At 38.7% G+C, this 22,014-nt stretch overlaps 1 protein-coding gene across 2 annotated transcripts in view; it reads right to left on the bottom strand.

Moving 5' to 3' along the window:
* Window positions 1–19,420, bottom strand: part of IHO1 (interactor of HORMAD1 1) — a 37,146-nt gene extending 17,726 nt beyond the window's left edge. Inside the window, exons 1-5 of one of the 2 annotated variants that reach the window (XM_081302531.1) lie at window positions 19,402–19,420; window positions 8,884–9,077; window positions 6,118–6,188; window positions 4,274–4,448; window positions 3,001–3,164 (exon numbers count right to left, since the gene is read on the bottom strand). In XM_081302531.1, coding sequence (XP_081158657.1) covers window positions 3,001–3,164; window positions 4,274–4,448; window positions 6,118–6,173 — 395 coding nt within the window. In that variant the 5' untranslated portion in view covers window positions 6,174–6,188; window positions 8,884–9,077; window positions 19,402–19,420. Of the gene's footprint in view, window positions 1–3,000; window positions 3,165–4,273; window positions 4,449–6,117; window positions 6,189–8,883; window positions 9,078–19,377 lie in introns of both variants that reach the window. The other variant, XM_081302532.1, reaches the window with a different exon arrangement.
* Window positions 19,421–22,014: the final 2,594 nt, after the last annotated feature.

Genomic DNA, 22,014 nt, shown 5'->3' with positions numbered 1-22,014 from the left:
AACCATTATACAGATTAAATGCAATTCCTTTAAAAATCCCAATGACAGGGCTGGGGATATGGCTCAAGCGGTAGCGTGCTTGCCTGGCATGTGCAGGGTGCTGGGTTCGATCCTCAACACCACATAAAAATAAAATAAAGATGTTGTGTCCACCAAAAACTAAAAAATAAATATTAAAAAATTCTCTCTCTCTCTCAAAAAAATTTTTAAAAAATCCCAATGACATTCTTCATAGAACCACAAAAAGCAATCATGAAACTCATTTGGAAAAATAAAAAGACCCAGAATAGCTAAGGCAGTCCTTAGAAGGAAGAGTGAAGCAGGAGACATAACAATATCAGACCTTAAACTATATGACAGAGCAATTGTAACAAAAATAGCATAGTATTTACCAAAATAGACATGTAGACCAATGGTAAAAAAGAGAAGACACAGAGACAAACCCACATAAATATGGTTATTTCATACTAGACAAAGGTACTAAAAACATACATTGGAGAAAAGATAGCCTCTTCAACAAATGGTGCTGGGAAAACTGGAAATCCATATGTAGCAGAATGAAATTGAACTTCCGTCTCTTACCCTGCACAAAAATCAATTCAAAGTGGATTAATGACTTAGACACTAGAACAGAGACCCTGGGCCTAACAGAAGAAAAAGTAGGCCCAAATCTTCATCATGTTGGCTTAGGATCTGACTTCCTGAACAAGACTCCTAAAGCACAAGAAGTAAAATCAAGAATCAATAAATGGGATGGATTCAAACTCAAAAACTTCTTCTCAGCAAAAAAAAAAAAAATCAATAATATGATGAGAGTGCCTACAGAATGGGAAAAAAATCTTTGCCACACCCACCTCAGACAGAGCACTAATATCCAGGATATATAAAGGACTTAAAAACTGGGCCAGGGGCTGGGATTGTGGCTCTGCGGTAGATCGCTCGCCTAGCATGGGCGGGACCCTAGTTCGATCCTCAGCACCACATAAAAATAAAGGCATTGTGTTAAAAACAAAGTTTAAAAAAAGGAAGAAAAAGAAATCTTAAAAAAAAAAAAAACTGGGCCAGAGTTGTGACTCAGTGGTAGAGTGCTTGCCTAGCATGCATGAGGTACAGCGTTTAATCCCCGGCACCACATTAAAAAAATAAATAAAATAAAGATATTGTGTCCATCTACAACTAAAAACATATTTTTAAAATACCTCAAAAGCATAATAGCAAAAAACCCAAATAACCCAATGAATAAATGGGCTAAGGAAATGAACAGACAATTTACAGAAGAAATATAATCAATCAACAAACATATGAAAAAATGTTCATCATCTCTAAAAATTAGAGAAATGCAAATCAAAACTAAGATTTCAATTCACTTATCAAGAATACAAGCAATAATAAGTGTTGGCTAGGATGTGGGGGAAAAGGTACACTCATACATTGTTGGTGGAACTGCAAATTGGTACAACTACTATAGAAAGCAGTATGGAGAGAGATACCTCAGGAAATTTGGAATGAATTCACCATTTGACCCAGCTATCCCGCTCCTTGGGTTTATACCCAAAGGACTTAAAATCAGCATACTCCAGTGACTCTGCCACATCAATGTTTATAGCAGCTCAATTCACAATAGCTAAACTATGGAACCAACCTAGATGCCCTTCAACAGATGAATGGATAAAGAAAATCTGGTGCATATACTCAATGAAATATTATTCATCCTTAAAGAAGAATAAAATTATGGCATTTGCAAGTAAACGGATGGAACTAGAGAATATCATGCTAAGTGAAATAAGCCAAACCCAAAAAAACAAAAGCTGAATGGTTTCTCTGGTAAGCGGATGCTGATCCATAGTGGGGTGTGGAGGGGTGGGGGATAGGAAAGAATGAAGGAACTTTGGTTTGTGTAGAGGGGAGTAAGGGGAGGGGTGGGTTATGGGGATGGGGAGGACAGTAGAAAGAAATGAACATTATTATCCTATTTACATGTATAATTACACTACTGGAGTAACTTTGAACTAAGTACAGACTGAGGAATGAGAAGTTGTGCTCCATTTGTGTAGTATATGTCAAAATGCATTCTACTATAACATAAATAAATTTTTAAAAAAAGAACAAGGCAGAGATTATTTTGTTTGTTTGATTGATTGACTGATTGATTTTGGTACTGGAGATTGAACTCAGGGGCACTTAACCACTGAGTCACATCCCCAGCACCCACCCCCTTTTTGAGTTTTTATTTTGAGATAGGGTCTCTCTGAGTTGATAAGGGCCTTACTGAATTGCTGAGGCTGATTTTGAACTCACAATCCTTCTGCCTCAGCCTCCCAGGTTTCTGGGGTTACATGCGTGGGCCATCATGCCTAGAATAAGAGTAATTTTGTATGTCAAGCTAAATAGGCTGAGAGATGTCCAGATAGCTTATGAAACGTTATTTATAGGTGTGTATATGAAGGTTTTTGTCTAAGGATTACATGTGAATTTGTAGGATGAGTACAGAAGATAACCCTTATCAATGTACATGGACATCATCTAATATGTTGAAGGCCCAAATAGAACAGAAAGATAAAAGAAGGGCAAATTCACTCCTTCTTCTTGAGCTGGGATATCCATCTTGTTAGACATTAGAGCCCCCTGGTTGTCAGGCTTTCAAACTCCAGGACTTGTACCAGCAGCCACCACTCGCCTTCCTTCTCAGGCCTCCTGACTCAGACTGAGTTATACCTGTGGCTTTCCTGGTTCTCTAACTTGCAGATAGCAGATTATGGCACTTCTTGGTCTAGACAATCTCATGAGCCAATTCATATAATAAGTCAATCTCTGTAACTTTTTTTCTTTGTCTCTGTCTCTTCTTCTCTATATATACATATAAATCTTATTGATTCTGTTTCTCTGGAGAACATTAATACATGCTATCATATTGAAATTTAATTCTTTGATTACTGACACTCCTTTTTGTTTCCCTCAGAAAAACACAAGCTGCCTTATTCACTTGAAAATGTTGCATACCTGTCACATTGATCTTTTGTCCTTTTGTTTTTCTCCTCAAACTGTGTCAAAAGACCTTTTGACTTTCCAACTGGCAAAGGAAGAGAAAATAGGCCTATATCTTTTGTATCTCCTGCAAAGAGCTGGGGTTTTGTCTGGTACTTTGTGAAAATACTAGGTTCACTCTGTTAAATGAACAAAAAAATCAATATAGCATTTCAAACATAAAAATGCATAACATTCACTATTTTCTGTATAATTCAGAATCATATTTAAGTTCAAACCTTATTGCTAAAAACAATATAGCATGTAGCTTTTTTGAATTTCTGTGTCTAACAGGAAATTATATTTACAATAAAACAACTCTTTCTATTAATAGGGTTTCTACCTTACCAGCAAAGATATTTAAAATATCAGTTAAGATTGCTTTAAAATTAATTGCATAAATTTACAGGCAACAACAGAAAATTATTTATGCTATCCCTGAGATGATGTATTAAAGTTTTTAAATGAATAAGTTTAACTAGATTTGCTGATTTTATCTGCTAGTGAATTAAAATACATATTGATAAGTTTGACATGGATTGGACAATGGTCATGATATCATATGGTGAACCATTTCCTGTATTCAAGGATTCAAGAGACTGTTCCCTCTTCTGGCCCTTATTCATTAACTTGGCCCTCAAAAATCCTCATTTTCTTCCTTCATCAATAATATAATGTAGCTGGGTGCAGATTGCACACCTGTAATCCCAGTGGCTTGGGAGACTGAGGCAGAAGGATCACAAGTTCAAAGCCAGCCTCAGCAACTAGTGAAGCCATAAACAACTCCATGAGACCCTGTCTCTAAATAATATATTAAAAAGGGCTGGGGATTTGGCTCAGTGGTTAAGTGCCCCAGGGTTCAACCCCCATTACCCCCCCCAAAAAAAAAATAAATGTAGTATAGTTAATTGAAATCCACAAAGTATGTGAAGTTTCTTAGGAAAAAGTCTATTTAATATAAAATTTATGTTACTTTATTCCTATTGTATGTAAATTTTTTTCTTACAAATTTTCACAAAAAATTAGTGTGACTAGACTTAGGAAATGTATGCAGTATAAGCCTTTTCCTAGAAGCAGTCAGGGACTAACAGTATTTTATATCATTTGGGTAAGAGAAGAAATTGCAAGTATTATTATTTTTTGTTCACTTCAGACGACCAAGTCAAATCTATAGTAGCTTTAAAAATGTATGATTCTACTATATATTGGTATGAAATACATGAAGAGAAATTCTGGAAATCAGACTCACATCCAGAGAATTCTGTTGTGACTGTTTTGAATGTCTCAAGTGGGCACTGAAATCCAAGGGTGCTGACAGGGTCTCTGAATTTTCTGGACAAAACTGAGATCCAAAGAGGAACTGAGAATCACTGAGAGCAGTATAATCAGTCTGATTATTATTCCAGTTAGATGACTTAGTGGTCCTAAAATTAAGCAAGATAAATATATTAAGTGGACATATAACCTAAACAATGAAATCATAATTTACAAGTGTTTACTTCAGAATATCCTGGGCACAGGGCTAACTTACTCTGACTTTTAAGCCCTCTGTACATGGCCAGTAATATGTACAAAGAAGCACAAGAAAGGAGCTGGAGTTGGTCATGGTGGACCTGGCCTCTAATCCCAGTTAATCAGGAGGCTGGGGCAGGAAGATTGCAAGTTGGGAGTCCAGCCTCCACAATTTAGCAAGGCCTTAAGCAACTTAGCTAGACCTTGTCTCAAAAAAAAAAAAAAAAAAGAAAAAAGAAAGAAAGAAGGAACAAAAGAAAGAAAAAGAAAGGAGGAGGAGGGAAGGAGAGAGGGAAGAAGGGAGTGTGGATTTGGAGATAGAACTCAGTAGAAGAACACTTGTCTAGCATGCTCAAGGTCCTGGGTTTGATCCCTGGCACCACAACACACACCACACAAGGACATTTTGAATGCCACACATTTTTATTATAACCAGTGTTAGAAATACTCAGGCTCTGCAAGAAATCAAACATGTGTTTGAAAGAATGTGGGCAAAGCAAACTTTACTTCTGCCACAAGGCATGCTAGGGAACCTGGCTAGCAAGTACCCCTGGGTGGGCAATTTTATATCCCTAACACTGCATTGCCCTTTGCCCTGATTAGAGGAGTTGATTGGCTAATTTTACAATTAGGGCCAGCAAGATAAAGGCTATAGTTAAAATGGTTACAATTGCTTTCAATTAGGACTAAATATTCTTTTTTTAGTACCTGGGATGGAACCCAGGGGCCCTTAACCACTGAGCCACAGACCTAGCCCTTTTTATTTAATTAATTTATTTATTTACTAGTTGTAATTGGACACAATACCTTTATTTATTTATTTTTATGTGGTGCTGAAGATCAAACTCAGTGCCTTGTACTTGTTAGGCAAGTGCTCTACCGCTAAGCCACAACCCCAGCCCCATTATTTTTTATTTTGAGACAGGGGCTCACTAAGTTGTTTAGGGCCTCGCTAAGTTGCTGAGGCTTTGAACTTTCAATCTTTCTGCCTCAGCCTCCTGCCTTAGCCTCCTGAGTCATTGGGATTACAGGCAGGCACCATCACACCCAGCAGCTGGAGTGACTATTATTTCCATGGTACCTAAAAATTGCACACACAATCAAACATATATATGAACACTGACTTGATTTTATTCCTTACTACTTCAATAGAGTTGCCCCAACTAAGGTCAGTTTCCAAATGTTGGACTATGTCTGATTCTCATAGGTCCAATCCGTAGGCCCAATGCAGGGTAAAAAGTCATTGCTCAGTTAACATATGAATTAACATCACTTTTGTAATCAATAAATGGGAAAAAGACACAAGAAGGAGCAATGGTGACAGAGGATTAGAAGAGATAGTACAGAGCATTTCTACCACTACAACCCAATAGGAAGGGGACCTTCTTTCTAGAATCAATAAGACTCTCTCTTTTTTTAATTGTAGATGAACACAATACATTTATTTTATTATTTATTTTTATTTGGTGCTGAGGATGGAACCCAGTGCCTCATACATGCTAGGCAAGCGCTGTACTACTCAGCTATAACCACAACCCCTAAGTTATCTTAAATATCAGAGAATATAGCCAGAAAACTTACCCTGGGCCTGAAGGAATACTGAGCATCTCTTTGATGTTCCAGACATTAAAATTCATTTCTTATGATTATCTCTATTAAAAGAACAGAGGAATATTAATTAAGAAGGTTAACATGATATAATATTTTCCAAAGAAAAGTAATTTTACTAGTAATCTTACTACATGTAAATGAGGACATTTCAGCAGTTACATTCCCATCCAGTTAATGAAAATTGGTGTTACCTATGTGCCAAAAATAGGTTATCTTCTATCATTAAATTGCACACAACTGGGTGCAATGATGCATGCCTGTAATTCCAGAGACTTAGTCTGAAGCAGGAAGATTGCAGGTTCAACAGCAGCCTCAGCAACTTAGTGAGACTCTGTCTCAAAATTTAAAAAGTAAAATAAAAGGTCTTGGTATATAGCTCAGTGGTAGAGTGCTCCTGGGTTTAATTCCCAGTATTTAAAAAATGTAAGAAGAAATAAAAAAAAGAGAAAGAAAAAAATATACAAATTCCCACTTGACACCAGGGAATGCTCAAAATCACCTATGAAACTGGAAATTTGCCTTGCTTTGCTCTTTTCCCTTTTCTCTTGTTGTCCTATGAATAATCTGCTTTTAGGAAAGAACCAATATACCTTATCTTTCATTGCTTGATGCAATGAATGACTTAACCCATTACCTCTCCCAAGAAGACTAGTTTTCCTGAGACCATAAGATATTGGAATGTCAAGAGAGATGTAGAATTTGGGGAATTAAGGAGTCAGATGAAGAGGGAGTGCATTGGATAAAAGTGCCTTCCCACACCTCTTAAAAGCAATGCCTTCTCTACCTACTTTGCTTTTCTGCTCAGTGAGTACTGCATACCATAGGTCATTATGATAACCATACAGCCTGAATTTTTTGTTAAATATTTTTTAGTTGTAGTTGGACACAATTTATTTATTTATTTATTTATTTATTTATTTATTTATTTATTTATTTATATGTGGTGATGAGGATCCAATCCAGTGCCTCACACATGCTAGGCAAGCACTCTGCCACTGAGCCACAACCCCAAGCCTAGCCTGAATTTTATAAGTCTAATTTAGAAATTTTAGTACATTTTTAGTTGGACACAATACCTTCATTTTATGTATTTATTTATTTTTTATGTGGTACTGAGGATTGAATCCAGCGCCTCACATATGCTAGGTAAGCACTCTACCACTGAGCCACAACCCCAGCCCCTAATTTAGAAATTTATCTTTCCAAACTCACAAAGCATTCATATTTATCATATAATATTTTACCACTGTGATATCAGAAATATGATTTTTTATCCCTATACATATGGTAGAATAAACCATCAAACATTAAACACTGTTTCAACACAGACCTAACCTAGATAAAATGAAACAGAAGTTCTAAATAAATATTTTAATGTATGTAAAATTTTTCTAATTTTCTAGAAAAACAGATGCATTTTTTCGTGTTTATAAATACTTGTTTTACATGAATGTTAAGTACAGACCATAAGATCAAGGGGCTATAAGCACTGCCATTTAGTTTTGTATTGTGTGCAAGGTACAATGCTAGTGTACATTTATTTAATCCTCCCAATGATTTTTTTTTTAAAGAGAGAGTGAGAGAGTGGGGGAGAGAGAGAGAGAGAGAGAGAGAGAGAGGGAGAGAATTTTTAATATTTATTTTTTAGTTCTCGGCGGACACAACATCTTTGTTGGTATGTGGTGCTGAGGATCGAACCCGGGCCGCACGCATGCCAGTCGAGAGCGCTACCGCTTGAGCCACATCCCCAGCCCCCTCCCAATGATTTTTTGAGGCAGGTGTTATCACCATTTTTTTGTGAGCAAAGTTCATATAATCTAATTAACCAGCTCAATACTTCTCCAATAATTAGGGGTAAGAAGTTTCCAAGCTAGGTGAGTTCAGTACAATAAGTCATGATATTTCAAGTACACCAGTCTGTTTCTTAACATTGGTTGTTTGAGGGTACTTTTTAGAACTAAGCATCTCTAATGTTTCCCTGTATTAATAGCAAGGTAATAAATGGAAAGGTTATGTCTTTTGAGGCACCAGACCAAGATTCAAATCCTAACTCTTCTACCTACAAACTGAGTGAACTTGGGAAAATAAGTTAACTTCTTTTTTTTTTTTTTTTTTTTTTTTTTAAAGAGAGAGTGAGAGAGGAGAGAGAGAGACAGAGAGAGAGAGAGAGAATTTTTAATATTTATTTTTTAGTTCTCGGCGGACACAACATCTTTGTTGGTATGTGGTGCGAGGATCGAACCCGGGCCGCACGCATGCCAGGCGAGCGCGCTACTGCTTGAGCCACATCCCCAGCCCCCATAAGTTAACTTCTTTGAACCTCAGTTTCCTCATTAGCTAAATGAGCATAAGACAATAACTATCTTAAAAGAATGGGGAATGGAGGGTAGAAACTGGTGCCATGGCAAATGCCAGCAATCCCAGCAGCTCTGGGATGCTGAGGCAGGAGGATCCCAAGTTCAAGGCCAGCCTCAGCATTCTAGTAAGGTCTTAAGCAACTTAGTGAGACCCTGTGTCAAAATAAAAATGAAAAGGGATGGGAATGTAGCTCAATGAGTGGTTTAGTGTCCCTGGGTTCAATTCTTGGTACTAAAAAAACAAAAAAAAAGAATGCGGATAAAGATTCAAGAAGATGAATGTGAGGTAGCTCAGTGGCAGTGGTAAAATGCATGAAGCCCTAGGTTCAATCCACAGCAGCAGCAACAAAACAACAACAACAACAGTAATATCTAGTACCTGGTATGGAAACTGGTACTTATTAGCTGCTTCTTAATTACTGTCTCAGACTCTGGCTTTACCTTTCTCAAATGAATCCATGGTTTCCTTGGGCTGACCACATTCACCTGCTCTCAGTTCATAGGACTCCATATAACAGATCATAAACTCTCACATTCACTCCAGCAGCAAAAAATGTTCCTGCAGAGTTGAAACTGAGTATTACAGTTAATTTTTTGGTCTCAACCCTTCTGAACAGAGTTTAGATAATATCTTCTTTGTAAATCAATGCAATATTGCTTTCCCACAAAGCAAATAAGTATGTATTTTTTGTTGTTTGTTTTTTATGGTAATGGTGTTTGAGCCCAGGGGCACTCTACCTGTAAACCACATTCCAAGATCCTTTAAACATTTTTTTTTTTAACTTTGAGACAGTGTCTTGCTAAACTTCCCCTCAAACTTGTGAGTCTCCTGCCTTAGCCTCCCTAATCGCGGAGATTACTGGTATGCGCCATTGCTCCTAGCAAGCAAATAAATTAGTAAAATACCTCAGAATGAGATGAGAACTGAAAAAAAAAATTTAAAAACCCAGCTAAGCAAGAAGCAGTGTTGTGTAATCCCAGCAGCTCAGAGGCTGAGGCAGGAGGATTAAAAGTTCAAAGTCAGCCTCAGCAATTTAGAGAGGCCCTGAGCAACTTACTGAGACCCTGTCTCAAAATAAAAAGCAGGTTAGGGATATGGCTCAGTGGTTAAGTGCCCCTGGGTTTAATCCCTGGTACCAAACACAAACAAACAAAAAACCCAGTTACATTACTAAGATGGGTTCACTGGTGAATTCTTTGAAACATCTAAGGAAATAATTATACCAATTTTCTCCAATCTCTTCCAGAAGATAGAAGTTCTGGGGATCCTTTCTAACTTATTCTATGACACCAGTATTACCCCATTCTAGACAAAGACATTACAAGAAAACTAGACCACCATCACTCATGAGCATACATGCAAAGTCCTCAACAAAATATAATCAAGCAGAATCCAACAATTTAAAGAGAATTATAAAGCATAACCCAGTGGGATTCATTCCAGAAATTCAAGGCTGTTTCAACATTCAAAAACGAACTGATGTGGGCTAAGGTTGTGGCTCAGTGGTAGAGAATTTACCTCACATGTGTGGGGCACTGGGTTCGATCCTCAGCACCACATAAATAAATAAAATAAAGGTATTGTGTCCATTTACAACTAAAAATTTTTTTTAAAATGATCCACCACATTAACAGACTAAAGAGGGAAAATTACATGATCAGATCAATAGATGCAGAAAAAGAAAGCATTTAACAAAATCCAACACTGATTAAAAAAAAAAAAAACCTCTCAGCAGCTGAGTGTAATCCTAGCAACTGAGGAGACTGAGGCAGGAGGATCAAAAATTTGAAGTCTGCCTGGGCAATTAATTCAGTGATACTCTGTCTAAAAATAAAACAGTCTGGAGATGAAACTCAGTGGTAGAGTTCTGGCTTAGCATATGCAAGGCTCTGGATAGAATACCTAGTACCAAAGTGAGGGAGAGCCTCTCAACAAACCAGGAATAAAAGTTAAAGTCCTCAACTTGATGAATAGCTTCAACAAACCTAAGCTAACATCATATTTAATGGTGAGAAACTAAAATTTCCTGCCAACATCAGGAACAAGGCAAGGCTTTCCCTTCTTATCACTCCTTTTCAAACGTTGTACTAGAAGTCCTAGATAATAAAATAAGACCAAAAAGAAAAGAAATAGGAAACACCAGAATGGGAAGGAATAAATACAACTGTCTTTGTTCACATATTATATGATTGCCTATTTTTTAAACCTTTTTCATTTATCCATTTATGAAAACACACATAATGTTTAAATATATTACTTTATGGAATTTAAGAAGTCAAAGTACTTGTTTTTATATTTAGCAGTTGTTGTTTTAGCATTTTACTTTGCAAATTAATCAGATGTCTCCTTTAACAAACACATTGATTGCCTATTTTTTAATATTTATTTTTTAGTTTTAAGTGGACATATATTTTTATTTTATTATTATGTGGTGCTGAGGATCAAACCCAGTGCCTCATGCATGCTAGGCAAGCATTGTGTCACTGAGCCAGCTCATGATTGCCTATTTTGAAAATCTAAAAGAATTAACAAAAATATTTCTAGAACTGATAAGTGATTATACTGAGGATTCAAAGGATAAGTGATTATACTGAGGATACAAAGGATAATCACTTATCAGGACACAAAGTTAGCATACAAAATCAATCACTTTCCTATATACCAATAATTAACAAATAGAATTTGAAATTTAAAAAACAATAACATTTATATTAGTACTAAAACATCACATACAACTCTGACAAAACATATGCCAAATATATGAGAAAAACTATAAAACGCTGATGATATAGAAACTTATATTATGAATATTGACAAGCTGATTCTAAAGTTTATAGAGAGCCAAAATACCAAAATAAATAAATAAATAAATAAAAGAGGTGGGGGCTGGGGATGTGGCTCAAGAGGTAGCGCGCTTGCCTGGCATGCGTGCGGCCCAGGTTCGATCCTCAGCACCACATACCAACAGAGATGTTGTGTCCGCCGAGAACTAAAAAATAAATATTAAAAATTGTCTCTCTCTCTCTCCTCTCTCACTCTCTCTTTAAAAAAAAATAAAAGAGGTGTAAAAGCCAGAGAACTAACAATATCTAGTTTTAAGATTCACTATAAATTTATGAGTAATCAAGACAAAAAAAAATAGACAAAAAGATCAATGGAATAGAGAGCCTAGAAGTAGACCCACCGCTAAATATAGTCAGCTGACCTTTGAAAGAAAAGCAAAGATAATACAATCAAAAAATAGTCTTTCAACAAATGATGCTAGAACATCATGCAAAAGAAAATAAATTTAGACATAGCTCTTATACCTTTTGCAAAAATTAGCTCAAAACAGATTTTAGACTTAAATAAAATGCAAAACTATAAAATTCCTAGAAGATGACATAAAGGAAAAGCTAAATGACTCTGGGATTGGGACTGGTGGTAACATTTTAGATACAATGCCAAACATGCTATCCATGAAAGAAACAACTGATCAACTGGACTTCCATTAAAATTTAAAACTTCTAGCTGGGCACAGTGATCTCAGTGTCTGGGGAGACTGAGGCAAGAGGATAATTCGAGGTCAGCCTCAGCAACTTAGTGAGATCATCAACAACTTAGTGAGATGATGTCTCAAAATAAAAAATAAAAAAGTACCTGGAATGTAGCTCAATGGTAAAGTGCCCCTGGATTCAATCCACAGAACAACAACAACAAAAAAAAAAATAGAAAACTAAAAATTTCTCTGTGAAAGATATTCAAGAAAGTGAGGGCTGGGGTGTAGTTCAGTGTAGAGTGTCTGCATTGTGTGTATAAGGCATGGAGTTCCAGGTTTCACCTCAGCACAAGAAAAGCAAGAAGCAAGGAATGGGGTGCTGGGAGAGAAAGGAAGGAAATTTGAAATGAGAAGACAAGCTACAGACTAGAAGAAAATCTTTCCAAACTTTTGTTTTTACAGTACTGGAATTGGATCTAGGGGCACTCTACTACTAAACTACAGATATCCCTTGCTGAGGGGATTTATCCCTCCAACATTGACTGTGTGGAGCTTGAGGGCACAGAGAAACCCCTCTAGAGACAGTTTCAGAGAACAGCGTCTGCTTTATTGCACAGCAAGAATAGCTTTTATAGTGGGTATGTACTTTACATATAACAGTCATGATAGGCCAGAGGGGATATATACATATCATCTTAATGGAAGTCCAGACACCGAGAGTCCAAAAACTGCCACATAGCCCAACTCCACACCAACAGCGGAATAACTCCTTGTCAAAGGAGCAAGGAAATTGCTCTTACCAGTGTTCTGACAGCACTTTGTCCCAAAATATAATGTCCTATGAGCAAGATAAACATTCTTCCATGAGAGTCCAAGGTTAGGCCCTGCAGCAATTCCTACACCTTTTTATTTTATTTTACTTTTGGACAGGGTCTCACTAAATTATGGAGGCTGGCCTTAAACTTGAGATCCTCCTGCCTCAGCCTTCTAAGTTGCTGGAATTACAGCGTGCACTGCCACTGCCCAGAAAAAGTAATATCTAATGAAGGATTGGTATACAAAATATACAATGAATTCCCTTGTTGGTACCAGGAATCAAACCCAAGGTCTTACACAAACTAGGCAAGCACTCTACAACTGAGCTACATCCCTAGACCTGCAAAAATCTCTTAAACTCAATAATAAACTGGGTGTGGTGGTGCATGCCTATAATGCCAGCTACTCAGGAGACCGAGGTCAGAAGATTGCAAGTTTGAGTCCTGCCTAGACAACTTAGGGAGTCCTGGTCTCAAAATTAAAAATAAGGATGTGAGGGCAATATAGCAGAGATTTCTGTCACCCCATTGATCACTAGGATTGACTTGGCTGATCTGGCTGGCTAGGAAGCTGTCTGCTTCCTCCTCACTGCACCATGTGCATCCCTACAGAAACTGCACATTAGGTCAAAGAGGACAATCTTCCCTGTCAGAAGAGGACAATTCTTTGGTCAATGGTATTTGAACAGCTATGCTCACCTGACAGAAACTCCAAATAAGCTCTAAAATTAAAAATAAAAGCTCAGTGGTAGAACACCTTTGGGTTCAGTGGCCAGTAACTCAAAATAAATAAATAAATAAAAGAGGTGCAAGCCAGGCATTGTGATGAGTATCTGTACAGCCAGCTATTCAGGGGGCTAAGGCAGGAGGATCATTTCAGGCCAGCCTGGGCACTATAAATAAGACCCCAACTCAAAAATAAATAAATAAGCAAATAAAATTAAATAGAAGAGGTATATTTATGAAATACAAGACATAGTTTTTTTTTGTTCCCTACAGAAATTCCTCCTTCTAGAATTTAGACTTAGAATTTAAACAATATTACACACATTACTACATCAAGGTCATTATTTAATGTCATTATTCCATACCTAAATAAAACCACTATCATTTTTCATCTCTGTTTCAACTGAGATGAAATTTATATAGCCCATGTCTTAGGGTTTAGAATATACTAGTTTCCACCTTATCCTCGCAGGATATGTTCCAAGACCCCCAGTGGATACCTGAAACCACAGATAATACAGAATCCTATAATTTAATGTAATTTAATGCCTTTTCCTTTTCCTTTTTTTTTTTTTTTTTTTGTACTAGGGATTTAGGGACTAAACTCAGGGGGCTTTACCACTAAGCTACATTCACAGTCCTTTTTGAGACAGAATCTAAGTTGCAGAGACTGGCCTAGAACTTGCAATCCTCCTGCCTCAGTTTCCTGAGTTACTAGGATTAGGATTCCACCTTTTTTTAATATTTATTTTTTAGTTGTAGGTGAACATAATATCTTTATTTCATTTTTATGTGGTTCTGAGGTTTGGATCCAGTGCCTCACGTGTGCTAGGTGAGCACTCTAACATTGAACCCCAGCCCCCGATCTTTTTTTTTTAAGTTATTTTTTAGTTGTTAGACCGACCCTCCCTCCTTCCTTCCCTCCCTCCCTCCCTCCCTCCCTCCCTTCCTTCCTTCCTTCCTTCCTTCCTTCCTTCCTTCCTTCCTTCCTTCCTTCCCAGTGCTGAGAATCCAACCCAGTGCTTCACACATGCTCTACCACTGAGCCACAACCCCAGCTCCATTCCACCTTTTTTAAAAAATACGTTTTTAGTTGTAGATGGACAAAATACCTTTATTATATTTTTATGCGGTGCACAGGATCGAACCCAGTACCTTCCACATGCAAGGCAAGTACTTTACCATTGAGCTACAACCCCAGCCCATCAATTCCACCTTTTTCCATCATAACTACTTACCATCCATTGTAGCCATAACTTTCTCAGTTTGAAGTGTGACAGCAAAATTATCATGAATTTCTTTTTCTTTCTTCACAATTTCATGCATAGAGAATTCATTCTTACTGTGTATCTTAGCAATCTCAGAAATATGTGGGATTTTTTTTCCTTCCTTAAATTGGAAAGACTCACATTTCCACTTTAAGAGAGCACTTTACACCTTTTGTTTGCATTTCTGAATTGAAGCATTGCTACTCTTGCACTTCACAGCCACTGTCACATAAAATAAGGGATAACTGGGGCTGGAGATGTGGCTCAAGCGGTAGCGCGCTCGTCTGGCATGCGTGCGGCCCGGGTTCGATCCTCAGCACCACATACCAACAAAGATGTTGTGTCCGCCGAGAACTAAAAAATAAATATTAAAAATTCTCTCTCTCTCTCTCCCCTCTCTCACTCTCTCTTTAAAAAAAAAAAAAAAAAAGGATAACCAAGAAGGCCACTAAGTGACTAATAGGTGGGTAGCATATACAGTGTGGATGATTCACATTCTAAACAGAATGAAGTGGGACAGCAAGAGATTGCATCATGCTACTAAGAATGAACGAGTGCCAAGTGGGCTGGTGCATGCTTGTAATCCCAGCAGCTAGGGAGGCTGAGTCAGAAGGATCTTGAGTTCAAAGCCAGCCTCGGCAATTTAGCAGGGCACTGAGCAACTCAGGGAAACCTTGATAAAATATTTAAAAGGGGGCTGGGGATGTAGTTCGGTGGTTAAGCACCCTTGGGTTCAATCCCTGGTACCAAAAAAATAGAGAGAATGAAGGAGGGCCCAGTCATGAACCTCATTAACTTCATTTTTTCCCCTCTTTGAGTTTGCCTTTGTTTTTTTCCTTCTGAGCTACTTTCTTCTGAATTTACCTTTGATTCCATGAACAACAGACTTGATTCATAAGTATTTAGTTAGTTTTTAGTTTTAGGTGGATACAATATTTTTATTTTGTTTATATGTGGTACTGAGGATTGAACCCAGTGCCTCACAAAGGCCAGGTGAGCACTCTACCACTTGAGCCACAAACCCAGCCCCTTGATTGATAAGTATTTATAACAAAAAACTGAAACAAGCCTCAAACAATGGTGAACCAGAGTATAGACTGCTGGATCAGATTAACTTCCTAAGCAAGAACAATTACCCCCAGCTGAGGCTGTGGCTCAGCATTAGCTACTTGCCTGGCATATATGAGGCACTGGGTTCAATTCTCAGAACCACATATAATAAAATAAATAAAGGTCAAAAAATTAAAAAAATATTAAAACAACAACAACAATTACCCCATGAGGGAATGAAGGCCGCCCACTTAAACAGGATGGGAACCAAATTGCCCCCTCAAGTGATGATGACCTTCCAAAACTAGTCCTGAGAAAATGATTAACCTGACCATGGCCTGACCTGAATGATATACTCTGCCAATTATGCTAACCCCCAGCTATGGAAGCCCCAACCCTTGCCTTTGTTTCCCTTTTCTATAAAATTTCAAAGTCTGGGTCACTCCCTTGAAGACAGATTTTTGGTTACTATACACCTATATCTGTTCTTCCCAGTGTGGTCATAGTAATTAAAAGCTCCTATTCTACAGAAGGGAGACCAGTAGAACACAGGTAGAGAACCAGGGGAAGGGAGAAGGGGAAGGAGACAGAAAGTAGGAGGGAATGAAATTGACCAAATTATATTATGTTCATGTACAAATATGTAACAATAAATGCCAATATTATGTATAATTATAATACATCAATAAAAATTTTTAAGGGCTGGGGGTACAGCTCAGTGGTAAAGTACTTGCTTAGCATGTTGAAGACCCTCGGTTCAATCCCCAGAACCATGGGAAAAAAAATGTTTAAGTCAGAAAATAACTATTGTTAGCAAGGATGTAGATAAGTTGGGAAAAACTAAAAACAAAAAATTTCCTGCCTTTAACCATAGCTAATCTCTTTGATTGGCATATTGGACAGGTAGCCAAGCCTGATCTGTTGGGACTACTGGGGACAAGGCTTTTGCCCAAGGACTCCAGTAACAAAAATGACACATAATTTAAAACTTTTGAATTGCTTATTTCTGGAACTTTCCATTTAATATTTTTGGACTACATATGGCTACATGTTGTGCCCTGCTCTGTGTTAACTCCCTGTTGTATAGAATAGCAGCTTTCAGGCTGTGCCCAGCCCTGAATTACTCCATTTTATAAAGCAGTAGTTTATCATGAGCTACTCCATTTTGAGTGCTAAGGCTAAATGACTTGGCAACTTGTCTGGGAAAGCAGATAACCATCAGATGTTGGACATACAAATTTTTTTAAAAATATTTTTTTTAGTTGTCAATGGACATTTATTTTATTTATTCATATGTGGTGCTAAGAATCGAACCCAGGGCCTCACACATGCTAGGCAATCACTCTACCACTGAGCCATAACCCCAGGCCCTGGTCATATAAAATTAATTGAAAAGAATAACTCTCAGCTGCATAGGACAATTATAAGGCACAAACTGATAAAAAAATTAATCATGCTAGTAAAAAAAAATAACCACCTGTGAATTTATCAGATTAAATCAAAGCATATGGATGCCTGGGCACAGCAAACCCATATCAAAGGAATCAGGCCCCTGAGCTTATCAGATACACTGGACCACTGAATGATGCACCCCCTTCACCTGGAACACATACAAAGAGAGGCACCTAGATGGTGGTGCATCAACACATACCAATCTGTCATCAGACCAGGTGGTGAATGTGTTTGAACATCAATAAGCAAGAAAATCCTGATTGTCCCTAGTGCTCTAGTTCAGCTTAATCTCCCTGCTTGATACAGCCCACTTCAAAACTGCCTGGTGTCTAGACCCTTGCTTAGAACAATTTCAGTACCCTGAACAGTTCTGCATTCTGAACAAATTCTTTGACAGGTCCAGGCACAATGGCACATGGCTATAATCCCTGCAACTCCACAAGTTGAGGCAGGAAGATCACAAATTAAAAGCCAGCCTCAGTTAACTGCTATATTCCTATCTGCTCTCTGCCTTCACACTCAGTTCTGCATCTTTAAGCCCTTTGGTCACCATTAACCCTTTCTTAGCCTTTGTAACCCATATATCATTGTGAAAATTTTGATGTGTGACTTATTATAGATTAATAATTAAAATTGGCATGGAATAAAAGAATTTGTTATTTGCTTTGGCCATGACACCAAGTGAACCATGAGTATTTTGGTCAATTAAAGCTAATGAAAGTGAGTAGCTTGTGAATTTATTCAGCAAATTCTGACATTGTATAAAGACACAAATATGTTCAGTCTATGTTGATGCCATAGTTTGCTCATGACACTGCAGTTGACCATAAATAACTGAAACTGTGTTTTTTATGGTTATGAAATTGTGGATAGTGGGACTACTGTAACTATATCCAGGGTGTCAGAATCTAAACTATTCCTAAGGCAATCTTTAATGTGGTAGAGCACTTTGGGTTCAATACTCAGCATCACCAAAGTAATGATTGTGATAAATAAACTCCCAACTAAATCTAAGGACTACCTGTGTTTGTTTTGGGGGCATTTACCTGTTTCCATGCTACCTGTATAGGCTTTTAAATTCCCAGTGAATAGGAAGTCCCATATGCCAAAATATGTCCTTGAAGATATTAGTAGACACTATTAATTGATAGTCATTCTAAGGTAGAACACGGTCATTCTAAGGTAAATGAGAATTAAATGTATACATTTAAATTTTTCAAGGGCAGGGATCCCTCCTCACCTCTCACCCCAACCCTATTAAAAGCAGCACAAAAGGGGAGGAAAGATTAAGCATGTGCAAGAAATGCAACTGTTTCTACAAAAAGGTGTCTGGCAGGGTGGGTAAGCAAGAAAGGAAAAATACCCTGACCAGAGAGGATGTCCCTGAGGGGCATAAACTTCTCCATTTGACCCTCTTTTTCTTTTTAAGTCAGGGTCTCGCTAAGTAGCTGAAGCTGGCCTCAAACTTGTATCCTCCTGCCTCAGTCTCCAGAGTCATTGATTATAGGGGTGCGCCACCATGCCTGGCCTAACTCTGTGAATCTTAGTGTGAGAACTTCCAAATGCCCCTCCTGCTCCTCCAATGTAGAAAAAAAGAAAGTCTCAGCCAATAACAGCCATCCACTCACATCCTCAGTCTCTTTTCAAGCTGGAGACACACTCTTGAGCTCCTAGACTAAAACATTCTGACATGTTTTCCAGAGGCCTCCAAAGAATTTCCCGTAATAATAATCAAGCCAAATCCCAGTGCACTTTCCTGGGTCCCTCTTCACCCTGACTTCCCAGGCTGACTCTTCCTCTCCCAGGGGAAGCCGCAGCTCCTCGTGAATCTGACGAAAACTGCTCTTCAAAGATGAGTACACAAGTCATTTCCTTCAAGTGCCAGAGTGGACTCAGAGCCACAGGGAAATAAAAAGCAACGAGGGACTTTAAAGTTAGTCTCAAGTGTAGAAGCCAAAGTCTCAGGAAATCCCTCGAGGTTCCCCGGAATTCCCAACCTATTCCCAAGGAGCCGGTAGTAATCTAACCCCACCCCCACCTCCTCCCATTCCGTTTCCACCCCTCCCAGCCCTTCTGTCCCCACCTCTGGCGGCTGTCGCGCGCGGACCTAAGGCTGTAGGGTTCTGACTACAATGCTTAGTCCGGACTGAAGATGCCAAAGCATGCGCGGCCCCGCCCCCAGGACACGCTCTGACCAATGAGGATTCCGCTCCATCCACAGGGCTCCGCCCGCAGCGGTTCCACGCTAACGGTTTTAACGGTCCTAACGGTCTTAACCTGCACGATCCAGCACCTAGCCCGACGGCCTGCCTCCCACCACACATAACCGCACTGTACACATAACTATATGGGATTTATCTCACACCCCCACACTCTCATTCCCGCTCCCCGCTTGTCGCCTGACCTTCACCCCATTGCATATGCAAAAATCAAGGATGCCCTGAACCCCAAGAATGGTGAGGTGCCTCTTACAAAGGCAGCATGTAAGGTGGACCAGGTGGCCAAAAACTAGGACATGGCTGGGGCTTGGATGGTGGGAATGAGGGCAGAGATGGGGAGCGTCTGTGACAAGAGGCACTGCGGTCTGATGGGGACACAAAACTGGAACTGTGGAAGAGAAAGAAAGGAGGCAAGACACTGTCTGAGGTTTCCGGTCTACTGAATGCTGGAGTGGCATAAGGGCAGGGACAGAGGGTGTAGGGCAGGAAGGCTCTATCTCTGCCTCTGTTGGTTGCAGATGACTTTGGAAGCAATGAAACAGGATGAGTTCAGCAATGAAAGAGTACAGATGAAAGAGATTGAATTGAGCACTAGAAGATGCACAACTATAGAGACCTCAGAGATGACAGAAAAGCATGCAAAGGATGGGAGCAATGTCATCCCCTACAGGAAAAAGTGTCTGAGAGACAAGTGTTAGAGAAACAGAAAGGTGTTATTTAGTGACCAAAGAATGAAGAGGGAACTTTGCTTACAAATCATCTCAATTCGAGGAGTTTGATGGGTTACACATATAGGATAAGAATAATGAGAGAGAGAAATTAATAAAGGGGAAAATATTCATGAACTTTTTGGGACTAGGCAGAGATCTTCCAGAAATTCAAGTGTCAGCTCTTTTTTTTAAATATTTATTTTTTGGTTGTAGATGGACACAATATCTTTATTTTTAAGTGGTGCTGAGGATGGAACCCAGGGCCTCAGATGTGCTAGACAAGTACTCCACTCCTGAGCCACAATCCCAGCCCTGGTGCCAACTCTTTTGAATCCTTTTACAATCTAATGTTTTCTGGTAATAACAGCTGGTGTCATTGGCCTTGAAAAGTGGGGGAGAGGGATGGTTAGCAAGTCCAAGTCAATTTAACCTTGTTCTACAGTTCCAGACAAAACATTTCTCAAATGTTCGACATTTCTCAAATGTCTACATGCAGAGCTGCGTAGAAATCTGACCCAAAGGTAAGACAGCAAAATAGACACAATACAAAGGCAATACCATGTCAAGTATGACATATCTATGGGCCCAAGTGAAGAGTTCATATTTTCAACAAAAACAATCTTCAAATTCCTTGAAAGTAGCCTAGACAACTGTTATCATAATGCACACCAAAAGTGTCTTCTACAGCAAAACTAGTGGGAGACTAATAATGTATTGCACAGCTGTGTAACTTCCAATACTAGTGATTTTAGTCAACTAAGAACAGGCAAAGCTAGAGGGTTTATTTAGGTTTTTCTTCAGCAACAGAGACACCAAAGAGTGAGCCTCTCTGGAAGCCATCTGAAACATATTTCAAAAGAAGAGGAAATCAACTGTGGCAAGTTGCTGATGTTTCAAAGAAAATGAGTGAGAACTGCTGGTGACCTTGGCAGGAACATTTTCAGAGATATAGTGGAAACAAAACTCTGGTTGAGCCGGGCGTGGTGGCACACACCTGTAATCCCAGCAGTTTGGGAGGCTGAGACAGGAGGATCAGGAGTTCAAAGCCAGCCTCAGCAAAAGCTAAGCAACTCAGTGAGACCATGTCTCTAAATAAATTACAAAATAGGGTTGAGGATGTGGCTCAGTGGTTGAGTACCCCTGAGTTCAATCCCCAGTACCAAAAAAAAAAAAAAAAAAAAAAATCTGATTAGTTTGAGAATTCAAAAGACCAGGAAGAACGATTTGGTATATCCATCCAATGGACAACAACAGGAAAACAATGAGGACTGAACAACTCCATGCAGCAATATGGATTGTGCTGAGTGAAAATCAGATACAAAAGAATGCATACTGTGTGATTCTATTTATATAAAATTCTAGAAAATGCAAATAATCCATAGTGACCAAAAGAACAGTGGCGGGGGTGGGGGGGCTGGGGATGTGGCTCAAGCGGTAGTGCGCTCGCCTGGTATGCCTGCGGCCCAGGTTCAATCCTCAGCACCACATACAAAGATGTTGTGCCCCCCGAAAACTAAAAAATAAATATTAAAATTCTCTCTCAAAAAACAGTGGGACTGGAGGTATAGTTCAGTGGTTGAATGTATACTTAGCATGTGTGAAGCTCTGGGTTCCATTCCAGGCATCAAGTGAAGAAAAAAAAAATAGCACAGTGGTTGCGTGAGATAGATGAGTACTACCATAGGGAAGGATTACAAATGACAAATGGACAGAAGGAAACTTGGGGTGGTAATGTTTACTGTCTTCATTGAAGTGATGTTTCATGGATGAGTACATATATGAAAAAGTATC

This window comes from Spermophilus citellus (genome assembly GCF_964194105.1).
Source record: "Spermophilus citellus genome assembly, chromosome: 7".
NCBI classification, from domain to species: domain Eukaryota; kingdom Metazoa; phylum Chordata; class Mammalia; order Rodentia; family Sciuridae; genus Spermophilus; species Spermophilus citellus.
This window is presented reverse-complemented; position numbering and strand designations above follow the sequence as displayed.